Genomic DNA, 19,817 nt, shown 5'->3' with positions numbered 1-19,817 from the left:
CATCATTTGATATGCTGTAACCTGGAGATGAAAAAGCAACTAAGTAATTACAGTTTGAAACCCCTCCCCCCTCAAATTGTGCCAAATGTACCTTTCAGTGTCAGTCACTAGGTTCAGAATACATTAACATATACAACCAGTTTTGAATCCAAATATAGCAATAAGCAACATAAATGTGGTACGTCAAGCTTTGCAAAGGTCCTTCCAGTGCAAATCAACACTTTGTGTGTTTTTAGTAACTTTTGATCTGTGTAAGCTAGAAACAAACGTTTTTGGCTGTAAAATGTACAGATTAGGCATTGGATGATGGAATATGTGGCAAATGCAAAAAATCTATAACTATGCAAAAATTGTTGTGGCCGCACAATCGCATAATTCCAGTGGCATTGATGTAATCATGCCACTGGAATTATGCGGAAGGGGAAAACCAAATGATGTGACTGGTTTGACTAAATCTTGCAGCAAGAAAAGGCAAATAATGCAGCACACTTAGTGTTGGTATTACCTCTCTATTTTGGCATTTTTACACACAATAGTTTGTAAACAAAGCTTTTGTCTCCATAATTCCAATTTGACACCTATTTACAGATATAAGCAACAGAAACTTGACCAGTCAACCTATGCAAAGGACCTTCCACTACCTTGCAAGATGTATGTGTTGCAACGTTTTATTTGTACCTTTTGATTTACAAACACATTTTTTTATTAAATCTGCAGATTAGGTAGCAGATGATCGATTATGTGGTAAAATTTCAAATCCATAGTTATGCGGGAACCGCCACAGCCGTAAAATCGCCTAATTCCAGTGGCCTTGAGCATAGTTGGGACACGGTGATGCTTTATTAATGCTTAAGCGGCATTAAACGCACAGGTTCATATTTCCGTCTGACCAATCCATCTGCATTCTCGGTGCAATTTTATGTTGTCCAATGCAGGGAGTGAGGTTTATTCTCAGGGGTACTCAGAAAGTGTACTAAGAGCACAAACGTCTGTGCTGAAGACGGATGCTGCTCTGGACATGATAATGTTTTCAAGTATATATTTGTCCCAAAAACTGCATGCGCTGATGTTTATTTATTTACAAGTCGTGTTAGTGTTTTTATGAAAACAAATTGCTGGAGCGATAACAAGTAAGTTGACGTAGACATTGCAAAGAGTGATGGAAAAATCAAATGGATTTATTAAATAATGGGCAACAGCCCCTGGCAAAGGAATTACCGTAGAAAAAGTGGTTTGCTCTGTAAATTGAAACTAGTTGGGTCCGGGATTCTCCACCCTCTTTGCGATTATTTGGTCTGACCCGTCTGTAGGCTGTAAATGCTTGAGAGGGCAGAGCGGGTGGGGGAGGGGAGGCCTCAGGTTGCCACATATATGCAGGAACAAGGGAGGGATCTAGCATTCACTAATAAGAGGCTTTTTGTGTATTTTGTTTTTAAAACAAATCAGGGAACGCTTGCTCCAGAAAATGCTCGTGTACTTTACCCCCTGCAGGAGGGTCTTATGCTGGGATTATAAAAATTAAGAGGAAATTCACACAGATGCTGGCCAATAAATCCTGAGCACTAAAACGGGTCAGTCAATTGCACGTCTTCAAAGCCAAAGCGCGGAAACCTAATCCGTGGGACCAGAGCGCAATTACTGGGCCCTTTTCCACAGCTCCAGGGGTGTGGCCTGCGAAACGCGGCAACTTAAAACTGCCGTGGTCTGCCTCTTCCAGGCACTGACTTACCACAGCCAGGCTCGCCTCCCAACCTTCCTTAGATCTGTCAGAAAAGTCACTCAGAACAACAGCCCTCCCACCGCGCCGGGAAACGAACGATGAGTATTGTACATAGCTGCCAACTGGCTCCTAATCACAAGACTGACATTCAGCCATTGGTGGGCTTTCGCCTGTTAGCTCGGAGCACTCTGGGACTTGTAGTATTTTCACTTGCGCCATGTTATTGTGGACCTACACATTTCAGAACTCTTAGAGCTGCTGAGCGCGCCGCTGAAAGCAAAAAATACAATGAAAAATACCCTTAAAAAAACTGGATGACACCCCCAACATGCTTAGCGCTAGTGGCTGAAAAACAGGACTAGCTGACAGACTCCCTCGTGTTTATTTAACTAAGGTTACAAACTAAAGAGTCGGAGGAGCTTGGATATTATTTTCTATTATCATCAACTCAATGGCCTTCGTTTTATCGACATTGGAAAGATGAAAGAGTGCGTCAGTCGCATTCTGATGCGAAGCTGTCGCCCGGTGCAGACGCTTAGCCCACTGAGGTGGGAATCAGGCACGCGCAAGTGCAGCAACTGCTAGACAGATGGAAAGACAGCATGGTGAGCTTACTGCACCTGATATCGAGGTATGAGGATACCAGCGAGCCGGAGCACATTTTCAAACACATTATTCCTTGTTCATCCTTCCAGGGTCGACAACATGAGCATCACTAAAATGGGTTACAATGATGAAACTGCATTCCTAGGCGCGGTTTAAGCGCTACAAATATCACACGCTATTATCTTTATGATATGAAAGGAAAATGATGCAGCTCAAGTCAGTATTTTAGGAAACAGACAGAACTCAAAGGGGGCGAGGAGAGAGACGGGGCAGTCAGCGGTGGCCCTGGGAAGGAAGGGAAAGGAGAACGAGAGAGGAGAGAGGCAATACACAGAGGAGGCAGAGCTGCGAGGGCTTATGTGTTTTTCTAGAAGACAGAGGGTTGCTCCGCGATCCCACAGATGGCCTCACCGCCTAGGATGAATTAGCATCAATTGCCGACTTCATTTAATTGTCGTAGAAGATAAATGTATATTTTTTTAGTCTTAAAGTACTGGGAGACATTCAGCTTTTCTTTGGCAGCCGTGGCATTTTACTCGGAGGTTGAAGAGGGGAAAGAAAGGACTGGGGGCAGGGAAGGGCTTCCCTGCGGGGGAGAGGGATAGGGGGGGCATCAACCCTACCCAGTTAACAGTAACCACCACTAATTCACGGATTAACACTGTGTACAAAAAGGGCAACCAGCCCGTTGTAATCATAGGGCTGTAGATGGCAGTTTTTTTTTGTTGAAAAAAACCATAAACAATTTGTACCGCCATTGTTTCTTTCGTTTAAATAAGGACTGGTCTAGTGTTTTGTCACTGTTTAAGTATTTGTTAAATGTCCAAAGTATTGTGATTATTGATGTTTTGATGAATTGTAGCACTCATTGTTCTTCGCTAAAACATGAATTTCATGTCTATCGTGTTTGTTCTGAAAATAAATGAACAAAGGAAAAGTGTAATGAAAACACTATAACTATTTTAGAATCCAAGGTGGATATTTATAAATGCATTCATTTTGAATTGCACGTCCAAACATTTTCCTTGTTTTAATCACCCACTAGCTAAAGCATGCCGTGTTAGGAGCGAAGTAAACGGTTCAGTCCTGATGGGCGGCAACAAATGGAGAAAGGAAAAACCTCATAATGAATCGGAAGCCAGCGTTTACCAAGGAGAATGACACCAGCCAATGAAAAATATGAGAGGTGAGTAAACGAGGCTTCCACAAGCATACTCGACTACAGCATGCCTCGTAGAGCGAGCAGCGCATGCGCTGCAACGCTAGGCTCGACTTGAAAATGGTAGGGCGTGAAGGCGCTACTCTCCATACATTTGGCAGATTGATTGATGCTTTATTTCGATATGCACATATCATAAAAGCAGTACAAAAAATATAAAAACAGCATGTCGAAATAAGTAAGACTGTACAAATAGAATGGCAATTAAAACACGATATATCAGAATAAATTAGCTAAAAAGAGAATTAAATTGATATGGACAGTCTTCTAAGTCTTATCAACCAAGCCCATTTAAAAAATTTTGCAACAGCACAAACAATAGGGGGGGCTGTATTCGTTAAAAGAATCCGAAGGGCAACAGAGTGCTGACGAGTCCCCAATTCTCTGCAAATGGGGGCAAGCCAACGTGATCTGGGGCGACCATAGTCCGGGCATTCAAAGAGAAAGTGTGGCACCGTCTCTGGTTTATCCGAACAAGAGGCACAAAAGCGTGATGTGTGCTGGGCTTTATTCCACCTTGAACAGAGATCCGCCAAAGGCAAAGTACCTAGCCGAAATTTTATATACAAGGACCTATCCATGGCTACTGTTATAATATCCATATATGGCTCATACAAGACAACGTCTTTAAACAACAGGAAAGCTGCGGTGGTTTTGCAATGCTGCTGGCTACTAGAGCGCTTCACGTCAACCCACTCCCAGAAAAGTTTTTTTAGAGTCTTCTTTGGTGGAGCGGAGTGACTATGCCAGCAAGAGGCCAAACCCAGTTCCCCTAAGAGATGTTTTATGTCCTTCAGCCATTTGATGCTACTCCAGCCGTCAGCATGCATCACTTCTGCCAGCCCATTAGCGTAAGATTGTAGCTCCGGGACCCTCCACAAGCGTGCCCAGAGCAAAAGGGGGCGAAGCCGAGCCTGGTCCCTTATGGCTTTACAACCAGTGTCCAAGAGCATTGGGACGGTCGTGCTGCTCGATGGAATAGCAAGAAGGTCCTTAATAAATTTATTTTCGGCCTTGCTCAGTGGATCGACCTTTCCCAAGCCCCACAGTTCCGATCCATAGAGAGAAGCAGGGACTGCACGGGCTTTGTAAATCTCGAGTATGGGAGCAACACAATGTTTTGAGGAGTTATTGTACTCCTTGAGAAGGGCGCCCCCCACCCTTTTGTGAGCCAGAGTCATTTTATCAATGTGGGCAGTCCAGCTCATTGCATCATTCAGGCGGATCCCCAGATAATCAAATTCCGCCACTCTTTCTAGGGGTATAGAGTTCAGAATTGGAGGGAGACCAAGTTTGCGGGGTGGGTGCATGACTAGGTACTTGGTCTTATCTATGTTTATGACGAGGCCTTTAGTGGTACAGAAATCCTGGAAGCGGTTCAGTAAGGACTGTAGACCTTGGGGGGTTTTTGAAATGAGGAGGGTGTCGTCGGCGAACAACAGAGTTGGAATTTTTACTCCACCCAAGCTAGGAGCGTCTGATGGTTCGCCCAGAAGATAATCTACCACCCCGTTAATGTAGAGGGAGAATAAGGTGGGGGCCAAGACACAGCCCTGTCTTACTCCCCTCTCGACCCTGATTTTATCGGTCTTTTCCCCATTCAAACCCCATCTAACCTGGGCATAGGTGTTGGTGTGCAGGTTAATGAGGAGGTTCAGTAGGTACGGGGGCATCCCTAAACCATCAAGCACCCTCCAAAGTTCCTCCCTCGGTACCAGGTCAAAGGCAGTCTTAAGGTCAATAAAGGCCAAATAAAGACTGCCTTTGCCCAGCACCACCACCTTCCAGTGTATCAACAGAAGCCTAAAGGCCTGTTCAATGGTTCCTGTACCCGAACGGAACCCAGCCTGCATGTCGGACAAAATGTGATTGTCGTCCACCCATTGAGTAATTCTCCCCAAGATGGTTTTCCCGGCCAGTTTCTGACTGGAGTCTATTAGGCTTATGGGCCTATAGTTCCCTGGTGAATCCCGACTGCCCTTTTTGAAAATGGGCACCACCTCCGCACCTCTCCAGGAGTCAGGCACAGGCCCTCCCCCCATGATTGCATTGAGGAGTGCAGAGATTAGAGCCCCCCATTCTTCCGGATAGGCACGGAGAATGTCCCCCGGTAGGCACGGAGAATGTCCCCCGGTAGAATACATTTGGAGCTGGAGCACGACCGCTGCAGCACTTCTCCTTTCCACGAGCAGAAAGGACTTCCTTTCCGCTTGTGGAGCGGAACTCCAACCTATCCTGGAGCTGCTTTCATGCTGCCCCGGTGCCCTCTTCTACTTTGGCCAGGCGGGAGAAATGGGTCATGTCCCAAGCAGAAATTGATGTGTCTTCTTTTGGGGCCCATTCTTCTCGCGGGACGATGGCATCTGAAGTATACTTTTCAGGGGCTTCCTTTGATGACATTTTGAGAGCGCCCAACTGGTCTACAGATTCTACTTTCAAAATATTTTATTGCAAATCAATTATGCATGCTTCATTTGCAGTGGTTAATTCAGTTTGAAATAAGCATAATAGAAGCCTTTGGTCTTGACATAAAATTCAGATTTTCCAAATAAGCATGTAGGAAAGTCCTGATTTTATTAAAGACGCAGGCGCAAGTATTATCCCGCCACTATTCATATGATGAATACTTGCCCACCTAATTATCTGGATGCTACAGATCATTTATTTTATTGCAGTTCCTTAATCAACATTCACAATCAAATTAAAGATATGGTGCATCAAAAACAATGTTCTTATGTTTATCTGCATCATCATTATTCTTCCACTCATGCCTTGATGACCCTCCTTCCACAACAAGAAAAAGGAAGAACAAGGATTCCTGAGGATACTTAGGAGGACACTAATGGGACACCTTTGTTAACAGCATTGCTAGTTCACCTACTGGGGTTCCTAGGATATGTAGTTTTTGTTTGTTGTGCATTATTATTTCCTGTTAGCTGGCTGCTACTGAAATAAATGTAGGAGAGAATAGCACAACAGTCACCTCTGTGTTTTTAATAAAATTAGAACTGTCCTACATATTTATTTGGGAAATCCGCATTTCCTGTTTTTTGGTCTAATTAGTTCTTTGGAAGCAAAATAAAACTAACACACCCAAAATGCACTGGGATAGCACATAAAAGTCCAGGACTCATGGGAGTTCTAGCAGGTGTCTACCTAGGAAGGGTAGCATCAGGCCCAGGAAACTCCCTTAAGGTTTCCAAAGAGCCATGCAAATAAACACTCGATCCACCCTGAGGCAGCGGTGGACATTCTACAGAGCAGCACGGCCTGATCCACAATGGATGGGGGGCACAGAACAATTCTCGGGCAAGCATGTTTGGTCACCAGATTGTACTACTGAATATTGACCCCCAAAATATTGTGGGACAAGAATATCGAGACCAGAATATTGAGGGACGAAATATCACAAGGTAAATGTATTTAGGGAAGTTCAGATTTGCTATTCCTATCTCCACATCTATGTACCTTGAGGATGTATATATTTCACCAGGATACATTTATGTGGAGTTAGGTATAAAATATCTAGACTTACTTATCTTTCGATATATATTTTATTTTCAATATTTGACATCTAGATTGCTCTACCCGTTAACCTACACACATTGTGGCGCCTGGGGTTCCGCCTTTGGGAAAAAGGTGGGATTCACTGCACTTGTGTAGGATTCAACATATGATTTTTCATTAAAATCCAAGAACCAACTGAGGCAAACCATGAAGCGTGAGGCACATACCCAAACAGAGGGGCTAGGTAACACCATGCTCTTTACTTTACCCAATGTACTGTGCCTCCTATTTTTCATCCTTCCACCTTCTTCCATGCCCTCCTGGCCACCCCTCTGAGCATTAACACTTCCCACGCACACAGGGTTCCACAGGCCCACCTCGCCCCTCTCTCTGCTCTTCCCGTCTCCCCCTTACCAAGCTGGCAGCCGACATTCCACATTTCCTGGGGGTTGTAGTTGGAGGAGTCCGTCCTGAAACCAGACGGGTAGGTGCGGCTGATGTGACAGGAATTGTGGCGAATAAAAGCATTAGCTGCAAAAAAACAGAATAAAAACACATTGGAAAAGAAGGGATTTGTGCAAAGACATCAGAAGTCACAACACCTCTGGATCAAACATGGCTCTAGAGCTCTTGATAGATGCATCAGGTTTCAAGAGAAATGGCATGACAATGATTATGTTAATATGGTATTCTCATCGTGTTATTTAAGATTACAGGAGAATAAACAAGTCTAGTCATGGTGGAATGGGACAGAATTATCAAGGAGGTAAATGCAATTTTAGGTCAGGATTTCAGATACAGGTCATGAACTCTGTCTCTATCACAACAGCAGTATTACAGAATTATAGTTAGAACTTCGATCTGACCAATAATATTGTGCCGCTCGCTGCTCCTTCACCATACAGGCTTTTCTCAGTATCTAATATGGATTTACACAGAGGAGGCCGTACTCTCAAAAATTATTTAAAAGGTCTTTTATATTGGTTGGGCCTATTTTTGCACAACATTTCCAACAATTGTTTTTGTCTCCGTGGAATAGCCCTTGATTGGAGTAAATTTCTGTATCCATGGAGGGAATGTGACTTGCAAATGTTTGTGCATGCCCATTAACTAAGACGTTTGTGGATTGTAACTTTTTTTGACACCTTAATTAACAACCAGCCTGTGGAAAGCAGCAGTGTGAGTAAATCCTCTGCAACTCTAAATTCATATTTTTTGAATACCAAAAAATACTAGCCTTTTAAGTTCGGCAGTTTGCACACCTAAGATCACATTAAGGGGCTTATTACGATGTCGGGAGGACACTGTAGAGAAAACAGGACCTACCGACCTCTGGTTGGCGGTCCCAATCACCTAATTACAATGCGAAGGTGCAGTCAAATACTCACATTTCCCTATGGGTCCATGAGCTACGGCCATAAACCGGCCGTAGCACAAGCTCCCATAGGGAAATGGGAGTTTGTGTTTATCCCTGCAAAGCGCAGCCGGGTGTCTGCCACACAGTGTAGGGATCAACAAGGGGGCACCTATCAGCCCCTATCCGGAGGCTGCAAACATATGGGGGCATTGCTAGGGGCCCCAAACTCACTGTCCAGGCTTTCTGACATGGAAAGCCTGATGGAAGCAGAGCATCATAATCTGGACGGCATAAAACGGTGTCTATAAGGATTAAGGGGCGGCCTCTGACTACCTGAAGGGCTCCTTGATCCTGTCACAAACCACCTGGACCGCTCAAATTGTAATTAGGCGGTGGGAAGTGAAACCGACGATCTTGGTAGGAAAGCATCCGACCAAGATCGTAATCGGCCCCTAAGGGTGGAAATGACTTTGAGAATCAGGTCTTTCATTTGCAAAAACTCTTTTTAATTGAAAAGAGTTTGTAAAAATGTCAAATGGCTTCAACTTGAAGTAACAACACTATTACTTGTTTTATGAAAATACCTAAATGATTTTTAGTTTATTGAAATGTTTTATATAATCTTTTTTAGGTCTGAGAATTTGTGATTCTATTTTGTCGGGATATGTCTTATAAGAAATCACAAAAAAGGGTAATCTCTTTTGCGGCCTATGCGGTTAGAAAGTCTCAGTAAATTGAAGCGCGAGCAGTATTCTGATGCCAGAGAATTTCACTAAGCGAGGGCATGCGCACAAACGCAGGAAGAAATTTAGTTCTGGGGACAGCACACAGGTCCCTCTGCTGTGGGACACTATCATACTGGGAAGGCACATCGCATGCAACACTGTGGTAATGGGATGGATTTCGTATCTCCTAGGTATGTGCATCAGTGCTTCTTTTGTGGTTGTTGATTTAAGGCGGCCACTGTGTACCACAGGTATCATAAAAGTAGGACCCAGCAAATATTTTAGAAAGCATATTAGCTTAATAATTGTGAACAGGGACAACTGACGAGCATCAAGGAGTAGGTTATGAATGGACACGGATAATCTGCCTTAATGGCAGCCATGTTTCAGAATAATTACTCATTCATGTACCTTTAACTCTGACAAGCTACTTATTAAAATTCTCTCCAGCCCAAGGGTTTCAGAGGTTATCCTATTTCAGGAGTTTTGTCACCGTCCTATTTTATATATGGTAGTTATTAAAAGGTCTTTAGTGGGTGGTGTATTAGGTAGAATACTTGAAAAAACAACGTGTTTTGGAAACTTCAGAGGCTACAGATTCTAAATTGTCACCTCATCATAGTCAGATTTGAAGAGAGGAAATTAAGAATAGATCTTCTGTTATGACAAATGCTGTACCTGTGGCAACCAGAGCTGTAATGAGGATAAAGCCAAAAGAGAAAGGAGAATTTTAAGTTAGCTAAAAAGTACTTTGGTTTTTTTCTGATTCAGGTAATGATTAATTCCGGTTTCTATGAGATTTAGATTAATAAAAGGCATTTGAAAAGTGATAAAATAGTTACTGTAGAAAAGCCAGATTCTAACACAATCAGAGATGTCAAGGGATATCAGCCCGTGAGGTACTGCTGCACACACATGAGGAAATAACCACAAAACTGAAAATATATTCTTTTAAGAGGGTGCAGGCCAGCGGGAAAATTGTTCACAAGGCGTAGGGGCATTCTAAAGAATATATTTGCACAAAGGGAAAGCAAAGAGAATGAAGTGTGTACACAGTATTGAAGGGATCAGTTTTATGATATTACGCAAGTTATTAATTATAGATAAGTTTTAGGGGAAGGCTATGCTTTAATGGCATGTGAGGGAGGACAAGGGGCAATACTGGGCTGCTGCATATGCTGAAAAATGTATTACAATTAGAGGAGGGCAGGCATTGAAGCAAGACATAGACAGCTCAGTGTACTATCCTAGGGAGGGCACATAAAGGACTCGTCTGATATCATTGTAAGTTTATATTAAAACTGTTGGATGCCGATGGTGCTTTGCCAACGATGTTGGACCAAACCAAAGAGGCCACTGATAAGAGGACCCTGACTCATTGATTGATGTAATCCTAGTTTGGGGCGAATCAATGTTCTTTTGTCTAGACAGTGGTAAATGTTTTGTTTTCAGGAGTGCAATTGCTTCAACAATGGAAAAAAGACGGACGTTTACTTTAATGAGAATTGATCCCAAATGAATGGCTGGTATTGTGGATAGGACAAATGTTAAATGTTTACGTATCAGACTTGAGCGAAATATGGAACTATAAAAGCACCTTTACACCTGGCTAAGCCGCAGGATGCAGTGCACAGATGTTTTAATAGGTGCTGCTGGATGATTTGGAAGCCACTAAGTAAATTTCCTGTCTATTTGCAGACCTCATTTGGAACACTCTGATAGCCATGAAAAATAGGTGTCTGGTTTTCAAGTGCCCAGTCAATTATTTCCACAATGTTGCACTTTAAAAAGAAATGAATCCAGACATGGACCAGAACCCAAATAGCCCAAAGTAACTACAACTGACGTTTTGAGTTCACAACCTTGAAAAAATAGGGGCTCAGTTAGGTCGCTTTTAGAGTGAGTGAAACATTATAATTGTAAATCTCTGGGTTCTGAAGGTTTTGAAGGTTTTGAAGGATTACACAAAAGAGTTTTAGTTTATTTCTGAGCGGTATGGGTTTCCATTTGTAGAAAAACTAACTATAAAATCTGTGTTAGAAAGGCGACCCCGGGGGAGGCAGAAGATATCTGACTGACCACCCCTAGGTCCACCTCTCCGTCAAGAAGTAGCCGAGCGTTACTGAGAGGCCTCCTGGGTGAGGGCCCTCTCCTAGGATCGCACAGCAGAGTAACCACACACCACAAATGGACACCACACCAGAGGTCGAATTCGTAAGCTTTATCAGGCAATAAAGACCAGCAATGTTGGGGCGTGCAGTGTCGGGCAAAAGGGCTGCCCGATGCTGGGTGTCGTACTGGGCCTGCCATGCGGGAGGGGTAGGACCACGCCATGAGGCCGGGTCCAACACGCGTCCCCCCCAGCTGAAGGCAGGGGAGAGTCACCCATCTTCTTGGGGATTCTCCTCGCCGAGGCGGAAGAATCTGGAGAGGCCGTCAGCATTGGCGTGGTCGTTGCCGGGGCGATGCTCCACAGTGAAGTCCATCCCTTGCAGGGAGATGGACCATCGCAACAGTTTCGGGTTCTCACCCCGCATCTGCATCAACCACCACAGGGGCCGGTGGTCGGTCTGGACCCGGAAGTGGGTGCCGAAGAGGTAGGGCCGGAGCTTCTTTAGGGCCCACACGACGGCGAAGGCTTCCCTCTCGATGGTGCTCCAGCGCTGTTCTCTGGCTAGCAGCCGCCGGCTGATGAAGGCAACGGGAAGGTCGATTCCCTTAGAGTTCACTTGGGAGAGGACCGCCCCAATGCCGTGCTCCGAGGCATCGGTTTGGACCACAAACTCTCGGCTGTAGTCGGGGGCCTGGAGCACAGGGGCGGTGCACATGGCAGTCTTTAGAGTCTCGAAGGCTGCTTGGCACTCTGGGGTCCAGCACACCTTCTGGGGTAGCTTTTTGGAGGTCAGTTCTGTGAGGGGCCCCACGATGCTTCCATAGTCCTTGATGAAGCGCCGATAGTATCCTGTGAGCCCCAGGAAGGCTCGGACGGCTGTTTGGGTGATTGGGGGCTCCCAGGCCCGGATGGCGTCAATCTTTGGCTGGAGGGGAGCCACCCGGCCGCTTCCCACCTGGTGTCCCAGATACGTCACGGACCCTTGGCCGATCTGGCATTTGCTGGCCTTTATTGTTAGTCCGGCCCGTCGGAGGGCCGACAGGACCTCCCGGAGGTGGGTCAGGTGTGCATCCCAGCGGAGGCTGTACACTGCAATGTCGTCTATGTAGGCGGCGCTGAACTCTTCTAGCCCGGCCAGCACTCTATTCACGAGTCTCTGGAAGGTGGCCGGGGCGTTTTTCATGCCGAAGGGCATCACTTTGAAATGGTAGTGGCCATCAGGGGTCGAGAAGGCTGATCGCTCTTGCGCTCCAGGGGTGAGGCCGATCTGCCAATACCCGGCCGTGAGATCGAAGGTGCTGAGATACTTCGCAGCCCCCAGGCGATCGATCAGTTCATCCGCCCGGGGGATGGGATGGGCGTCGGTCCTGGTGACGGCATTCAGCCCCCGGTAGTCAACACAGAACCGGAGCTCCGGGGGCGTGCCGGGGGCGGCGGCTTTAGGGACCAGGACAACTGGGCTGGCCCACGGACTGTCGGAGGGTTCGACTACCCCCAGCGCTAGCATCTTGGCCACCTCAGACTGGATGCAGGCCCGAACTCGATCGGGCACTCGGAAAGCTCGGTGTCTTACAGGCGGGCTGTCTCCGGTGTCTACATCGTGGACACACCACCGGGTGACTCCAGGGGTGAGGGAAAACAGATCTGCAAACTGCCCCAGCAGCTGCCGGCAGTCATGGTGCTGCTCCGGGGTCAGGGTGGAGGAGAGCATGACCCCTTCGATGGAGCCGTCCTTCTCAGTGGTGCTCATGAGATCTGGCAGCGGTTCGGAGTCATCTTCCGCTCCTTCATCGGTCGCTAACAGCAGACTTAGTTCAGTGCGGGCAAAGTGCGGCTTGAGCCGGTTAGCGTGTAGAACCCGGAGGGGGTTCCTGGGGGACTCCATGTCCACCAGATAGGTGACGGGGCTCTTGCGCTCCACCACCCTGAAGGGCCCCGTCCACTTGTCTTGGAGGGCACAAGGTTCAACCGGGGACATGACCCAGACCTGCTGGCCCGGTTCGAATTCGATGGACGAGGCGTTCTGGTCATACCAGCGTTTCATCTCCTCCTGACTGGCTTCAAGGTTGGCTTCGGCAAGTTCACGGTTCTGGTTGCGGAGGGTCAGGAGGTACTGGTAGACATCTGGTGGAGCACCTCGGGCAGCCGTCTCCCAGCCTTCTTTGACCAGGCTGAGGGGGCCCCGGACCGGGTGCCCATTACAATAGTTCGAAGGGGCTGAACCCCAGGGACTTCTGGGGTACTTCGCGGTACGCAAACAGGAGGCAAGGCAGCAGAACATCCCATTTGCGTCGTAGTGGCTCCTCGAGGCCCTTGATCATTCCCTTCAGTGTTCGGTTAAACCGCTCCACAAGTCCATTTCCTTGGGGGTGATACGGGGTGGTGAACTTATATGTGACCCCGCACTGTTGCCACAGGGATCGCATATACTTGGAAATAAAGTTTGTGCCCCGATCACTCACGACTTCTCGGGGGAAGCCGACTCTGGAGAAGATCCCCATTAGGGCTCGGCCTACTACTGGGGCCGTGATGGTTCGGAGGGGGATGGCTTCCGGATATCGGGTGGCATGGTCCACCAGCACGAGGATGAAGCGGTGCCCTTGAGGGGTGCGGGGGTCCAGGGGCCCCACGATGTCTATCCCCACTCGCTCGAAGGGGGTGGTGACCACGGGAAACGGCTGGAGCGGGGCTTTGACTTTCCCCCCGCTCTTCCCGCTGGCTTGACAGGTCGGGCAGGATCTGCAGTGATTGTGTACATCGTTGCGCATTTTCGGCCAGTAGAAATGAGTCACCAGGCGGCTGTAAGTTTTGTCCTGCCCCAGGTGCCCGGCGAGGGGCACATCATGTGCTAAGTTCAAGAGGAAGTCTCGAAATCGGAGGGGAACGACCAGCACCCGGCTGGCCCCTAGTTCGGCAATCTTCTGTTCACTGTAGAGAAGGTCATTGTCCCAATAGACCCAGTGGGACCCCGCCGGGTCTCCAGCGGCTTGAGTGGCGGCTTGCCGTCGAATCCCCTCGAGGGAGGGACAGGTGCTCTGTTCTTGTCGGAATTGTTCGCGGGTGGGGCCACCTTCTTGGCGCCACTGAGCTAGTTCCGGCAGGTGGCCGAGCTCGGTGATTTCCTCATGGCTGGGCCCAGGGGGGCCTAGTTCAGGGTCGGTGTCCTCAGGGACGGCGGGCGGTGGAGGTGCGGGCCACTCCGGCTCCTCGATCGGGGCTTCCTCCGTTGGGGGGGAGGCCCGGGCGGACATGGAGCGGGTGGTCGCCCAAACCCACTCGGGAAGGCCTAGCATCCCCAGATGCTCTCTCCGCTCTACGCCGGCCCAGAGGGAACTTTCCAGGTCGTTCCCGAGGAGGCAGTCCACGGGGGCATCATCTCGGACAGTCACTTTCAGCATGCCCGACACCCCTCCCCACTCGAAGGGGATGCGGGCCATCTGGCACAAACTTTCAGAGTTGTCAGCCGACCGCACTGGGCACAAGACGTTGGGGAGAATTTGTTCGGGGGTCACCAAGTGGCAGCGGACCGCCGTCACGCTGGCTCCCGGAGGGCTTCGGCCCGGCATCCATTGATGGTGACCCATTGGCGGTATTTCTGGGTGTTACCTGGGATCGGGTCTCGGGGGATCATGTCTCGATCACCCAGGCATGCTAAGATCATGGCTGCGGGCTCCCTCTTCTTCGCCTCCCTCTGCACTCAGGGCGGCGGCCGCGATCTGGCGGCTCGGGGGACCGGTGGTGCCGGGTCGCTGGTTCATCGGGCAGAGAGGGTCGTTCGCATAATGGCCCTGACGCTGGCATCTGTGGCACGTAACATTCGGGCGGGGCCCGGGCCTGGCTGGGGGGCCTCCCCTCCAACCCAGGGATGGCGACGGGGAGGTAGGGGATGACCCCGCGGGGGTGTCTTGGCCCCTGCTCTGGCCTCCTCCGCCGCCTCGGGGTCGGTGGTTCCCCGGGGATCCCCGGCCGTAGTCTCCCATCGGACTCTGGGGAACTCGGTTGCTCACCCATCTATCCACCTCGACAGCGAGTTTTCGTGGCTCTGTCAATTTGCTGTCGAGGAGGTGCTGCCGGAGTTCGACAAAGCAATTATTGGAAAGATGCTCCCATAGGATGAGGTCGACCAACTGCTGGTAGGTGGTGACCTGGCAGCCTCTGATCCACCCTTCGAAGGCTCTGCTGTAAAAGTTCACGTACTCCACCCAAGTGGTACCGGGGATTTTTTTACAGTCTCGGAATCGCTGCCGGTACATTTCGGGGGTGAGTCCGTAGCGAGTGAGGAGGTCATCTCGGCGTCGGGGAGCTCTAGCAGGGCGTCTCTCCCCTCGTTGATGAATTTCCCCCATAAGCCGGCGCCCCAATCTCTGAGGGGTACTCGATGGGCGGTCATGGCGACCTCGTAGGCTTTGAACCACTGTTGGATGTCGTCGTTCTTATAGTATTCTTTGACGACCTCCTTGGGTATGTGCACCTTCGTGTCCCCCGGCGGGGGTGAGGTCTTACCCCCGGCGGTGCCGGTTTCTGTTGTTTTGGCCTTGATTTCCAGTTCTTTGAGGCCGCGCTCATGCTCGAGCACGAGTTTCTTTTCTTCAAGGTCTCGTTGTCTTCGCCTTTCCTCTAGGTCTCCTTCCAGCCGTAGTTGCTCGAGGGCTAATTTCCTTTCTGCCAGCTGTATCTCTCCTTCTTGTCAGAGTCTGGCGAGCTCCCACTCGTGGAGCCGGTTCCTCTCTCGTTCTCGGGCGTCTCCGTGGGAGAGGCCCGTGTCTAGGTCTGCGGGTCTTTCCCCCGCTGGGTTCGTGTCGGTCTCCGGGCGTCCATGCGGGCCCGGGTTATCTTAATTCTGGGGCGTCGCGTTATCGGCGTCCGCCCAGGCTGGCAGGGCTGATTTAAAGTCCTCTTTGGTGTTGAGGCCCGTGGTAGCGATGCCTAGGTCCTTGCAGAATTGTTTTAATTCCTTGTGGCTGTAATATTCCATCTTTTCTTTCTGGAATTCCGCTGTCGGTCTGGTTTCCTGAGTAGTCATGGTCGCGGTGTGTTTTTCTCGGTAGTGAGTGAATTACTCTCTTGTACGATCTGCGTCGGCTCGGATCCCGTCGCCTGCCACCAATGTTAGAAAGGCGATCCCGGGGGAGGCAGAAGATGTCTGACTGACCACCCCTAGGTCCACCTCTCCGTCAAGAAGTAGCCGAGCGTTACTGAGAGGCCTCCTGGGTGAGGGCCCTCTCCTAGGATCGCACAGCAGAGTAACCACACACCACAAATGGACACCACACCAGAGGTCGAATTCGTAAGCTTTATCAGGCAATAAAGGCCGCTGGTTCCCAGCGGTATGTACAAGTAGACCGAGGGGTCTGTAAAGTCTCGAAAAAGGGGGATCAGGGAAGCGGGACAGTCTCGGTTGGGGTGTCTGAAGGGATACCCTGCGCACAGCTCTCAATCCTCGAGCAGGGGGTTCCGAGAGATTGAGCCGCGGCAGCGCCAGCAGGCTCTCACGATGGTTCAGCAAAGGGGGGCCGCGGCAGCGCCAGCAGGCTCTCAAGATGGTTCGGCAACGGTGGGCCGCGGCAGCGCCAGCAGGCTCTCAAGATGGTTCGGCAAAGGTGGGCCGCGGCAGCGCCAGCAGGCTCTCAACCCATTCCCCGAAGAAAATGGAACAAAATCACCACCGACCAACTCCTCACATCGCTCAGCCAAAATACTCCCACCCTAGCAACGGACCCAGACCAAGCAGCCACCAACCTCAGGCAATGGATCACCCACAGTGCAGACGAACTAGCACCCCTGAAAAAACACCAGTTGAAATCATCCAGCAAAAAGGCTCCCTGGTTCAATGATGACCTTAAAAAATCCAAGAAGACATGCCGCACCTTGGAGAAGAATTGGAGAAAAGAACCAACCTCAGACAACATGGCCTCCCTCAAGACTGCCACCCGCAAACACCACCAACTGATTCGATCCGCCAAGAAATCAGCATTTAAGGACCGTCTCGACAACAATTCTCATAACAGCAAGGAACTCTTCAATATCGTCAAAGAATTCACCAACCCTCCCGCAGCATCCAACGACATCACTAACTCCCAAGACCTCTGCGATGCGTTATCCTCTTTCTTCTACAACAAAATTGCCGACATCCACAACAGCTTCAAGAATACTCCCAATGAACAACTCACCCCACCCCCTTCAAATCCCACCCTTCCAACTAACTACCTTAACTCCTGGAACGCAATCACCATTGAAGACACCATTCGCCTCATGAACTCAATCCACTCTGGCTCACCTTCTGACCCCTGTCCCCACTACATCTTCAACAAAGCTGACTCCATCATCGCTCCCCAACTCCGCGATGTCATTAACTGCTCCTTCAACTCCGCCACCTTTCCAGAAATATGGAAACACGCCGAACTCAGCGCCCTTTTGAAAAAACCAACAGCAGACCCCTCAGAACTGAAAAACTACCGACCCATTTCCCTCCTCCCTTTCCCGGCCAAAGTCATCGAGAAAGCCATCAATAGCCAACTCGCAGCCTTCCTTGAATCCAACAACTCCCTGGATCCCTCACAGAACGGCTTTCGAGCCAAACACAGCACCGAAACCGCCCTCATTGCGGCGACCGACGACATCGGAGCACTCCTGGACAACGGTGAAACAGTGGCCCTCATTCTACTCGACCTCTCCGCCGCCTTCGACACTGTCTGTCATAACACCCTAATACAACGCCTCAACAACATCGGCATTCAAGGAAAAGCCTTGGACTGGATCATCTCGTTCCTAGCCGGGAGAACCCAGAGAGTCCGACTCCCCCCTTTTTACTCAAAGCCCACCGAAGTCATCTGCGGCGTACCTCAAGGCTCCTCACTCAGTCCCACCCTCTTCAACGTCTACATGAGTCCCCTCGCCTCCATCGCACGTCAACACAACCTCAACATCATCTCCTACGCCGACGACACCCAGCTGATCCTCTCCCTCACCAAAGACCCCAACACCGCCAAAAACAACCTTCACGAAGGTATGAAAGAAGTAGCCGAATGGATGAAACAGAGCCGCTTAAAACTCAACTCAGACAAAACGGAAGTGCTCATCCTAGGATCCTCCCCCTCAGCTTGGGACGACTCCTGGTGGCCTTCCGCTTTGGGATCAGCGCCCACACCCACGGACCATGCACGCAACCTTGGCTTCATTCTAGACTCCTCGCTCTCAATGTCCAGACAAGTCAACGCCGTATCATCCTCCTGCTTCAACGTCCTTCGCATTCTCAAAAAGATCTTCCGCTGGATCCCCCTCGAAACAAGAAAAACTGTCACCCATGCACTGGTCACGAGTCGACTGGACTATGGCAACACACTCTATGCCGGAATTACAACAAAATTGCAGAAAAAGCTCCAGCGCATCCAAAACGCATCAGCGAGACTCATATTAGACATCCCGCGCCAAGAGCACATCACCGGTCACTTAAAAAACCTCCACTGGCTTCCCGTCAACAAAAGAATTACTTTCCGCCTTCTTACCCACGCACACAAGGCCCTTTATAATCTAGGACCCGAATGCCTCAACACCCGACTGTCCTTCTACTATCCCACCCGCCAACTAAGATCATCCAATCAAGCCCTCGCCGCAGTCCCGCGCATCCGAAAAACCACCATGGGTGGCAGATCCTTCTTCCTGGCTGCCAAGACCTGGAACTCACTCCCCACCCACCTCCGCCTTACTCAGAATCACATCACCTTCAGAAAAGAACTGAAAACATGGCTATTCGACAAACAGTGAACCCCTCCCTCTAGCGCCTTGAGACCCTCTGGGTGAGTAGCGCGCTTTATAAATGCCTGAACTTGAACTTGAACTCAAGATGGTTCGGCAAAGGTGGGCCGCGGCAGCGCCAGCAGGCTCTCAAGCTCTCTTCAGGTTCCAGGAAATGAGTTCTTCTGGGGTCGGCCGTGACAGCGTCAGCAGGGCTTTCCAGTCCAGGATACAACTGACGTTCTAATCCAGGGCTGGCCCAGATATAGGACTGGAGTCCTTTGATGTCCGGACCCTCGCGCCTGGGGGTCAGAGGGGCCGGGATGATGGTGTCCAGACACCCAGCAGGGGGGTGGAGCCAGCACCCAGGGAGGCCGGAGGGCGATCGAAACCAGGCGTCCGGGGACGGCTGGAGGGCCATCGAAACACCCTTTTCTCCGGGATCTGTCGAGTGGCCTCTCGACCACCTGGGTGGATCTTGGTGCCTCGATGTCTGGGCTGCGCTGGGGCCTGGGCCGGGGCCGAGGCCACGTGGGTGCTTAGGTCGTGAGGGGCCCACGCTGGAGCCAGGTCGGTAGTGGGGGTCCGGGATGGTGGCCGGACCAGCAATGTTGGGGCGTGCAGTGTCGGGCAAAAGGGCTGCCCAATGCTGGGTGGAGGGCCGATGTCGTACTGGGCCCGCCATGCGGGAGGGGTAGGACCACGCCATGAGGCCGGGTCCAACAATCTGGAAATTAAGAAAATATATGAAAAGGTGCAATAGAACATGCTGCTTAAGGAAGTATGGTTTTTTTGAGCAATTTATTTCTAGTGAGAAAGAAAACGAGAGTGTGAGG

The 19,817-nt window shown here is 49.7% G+C and overlaps 1 protein-coding gene across 1 annotated transcript in view; it reads right to left on the bottom strand.

The window, feature by feature from the left end:
• Positions 1 to 19,817, bottom strand: part of PLCD3 (phospholipase C delta 3) — a 379,382-nt gene that overhangs the window by 43,221 nt on the left and 316,344 nt on the right. The window contains exon 12 of the mRNA XM_078645134.1: positions 7,467 to 7,583. Coding sequence (XP_078501260.1) covers positions 7,467 to 7,583 — 117 coding nt within the window. The remainder of the gene's footprint in view (positions 1 to 7,466; positions 7,584 to 19,817) is intronic.

This window comes from Lissotriton helveticus, chromosome 5_1 (genome assembly GCF_964261635.1).
Source record: "Lissotriton helveticus chromosome 5_1, aLisHel1.1, whole genome shotgun sequence".
Lineage (NCBI taxonomy): Eukaryota > Metazoa > Chordata > Amphibia > Caudata > Salamandridae > Lissotriton > Lissotriton helveticus.
The sequence above is the reverse complement of the archived record's forward strand: the minus strand, read 5'-3'. Positions and strand labels throughout refer to the sequence as shown.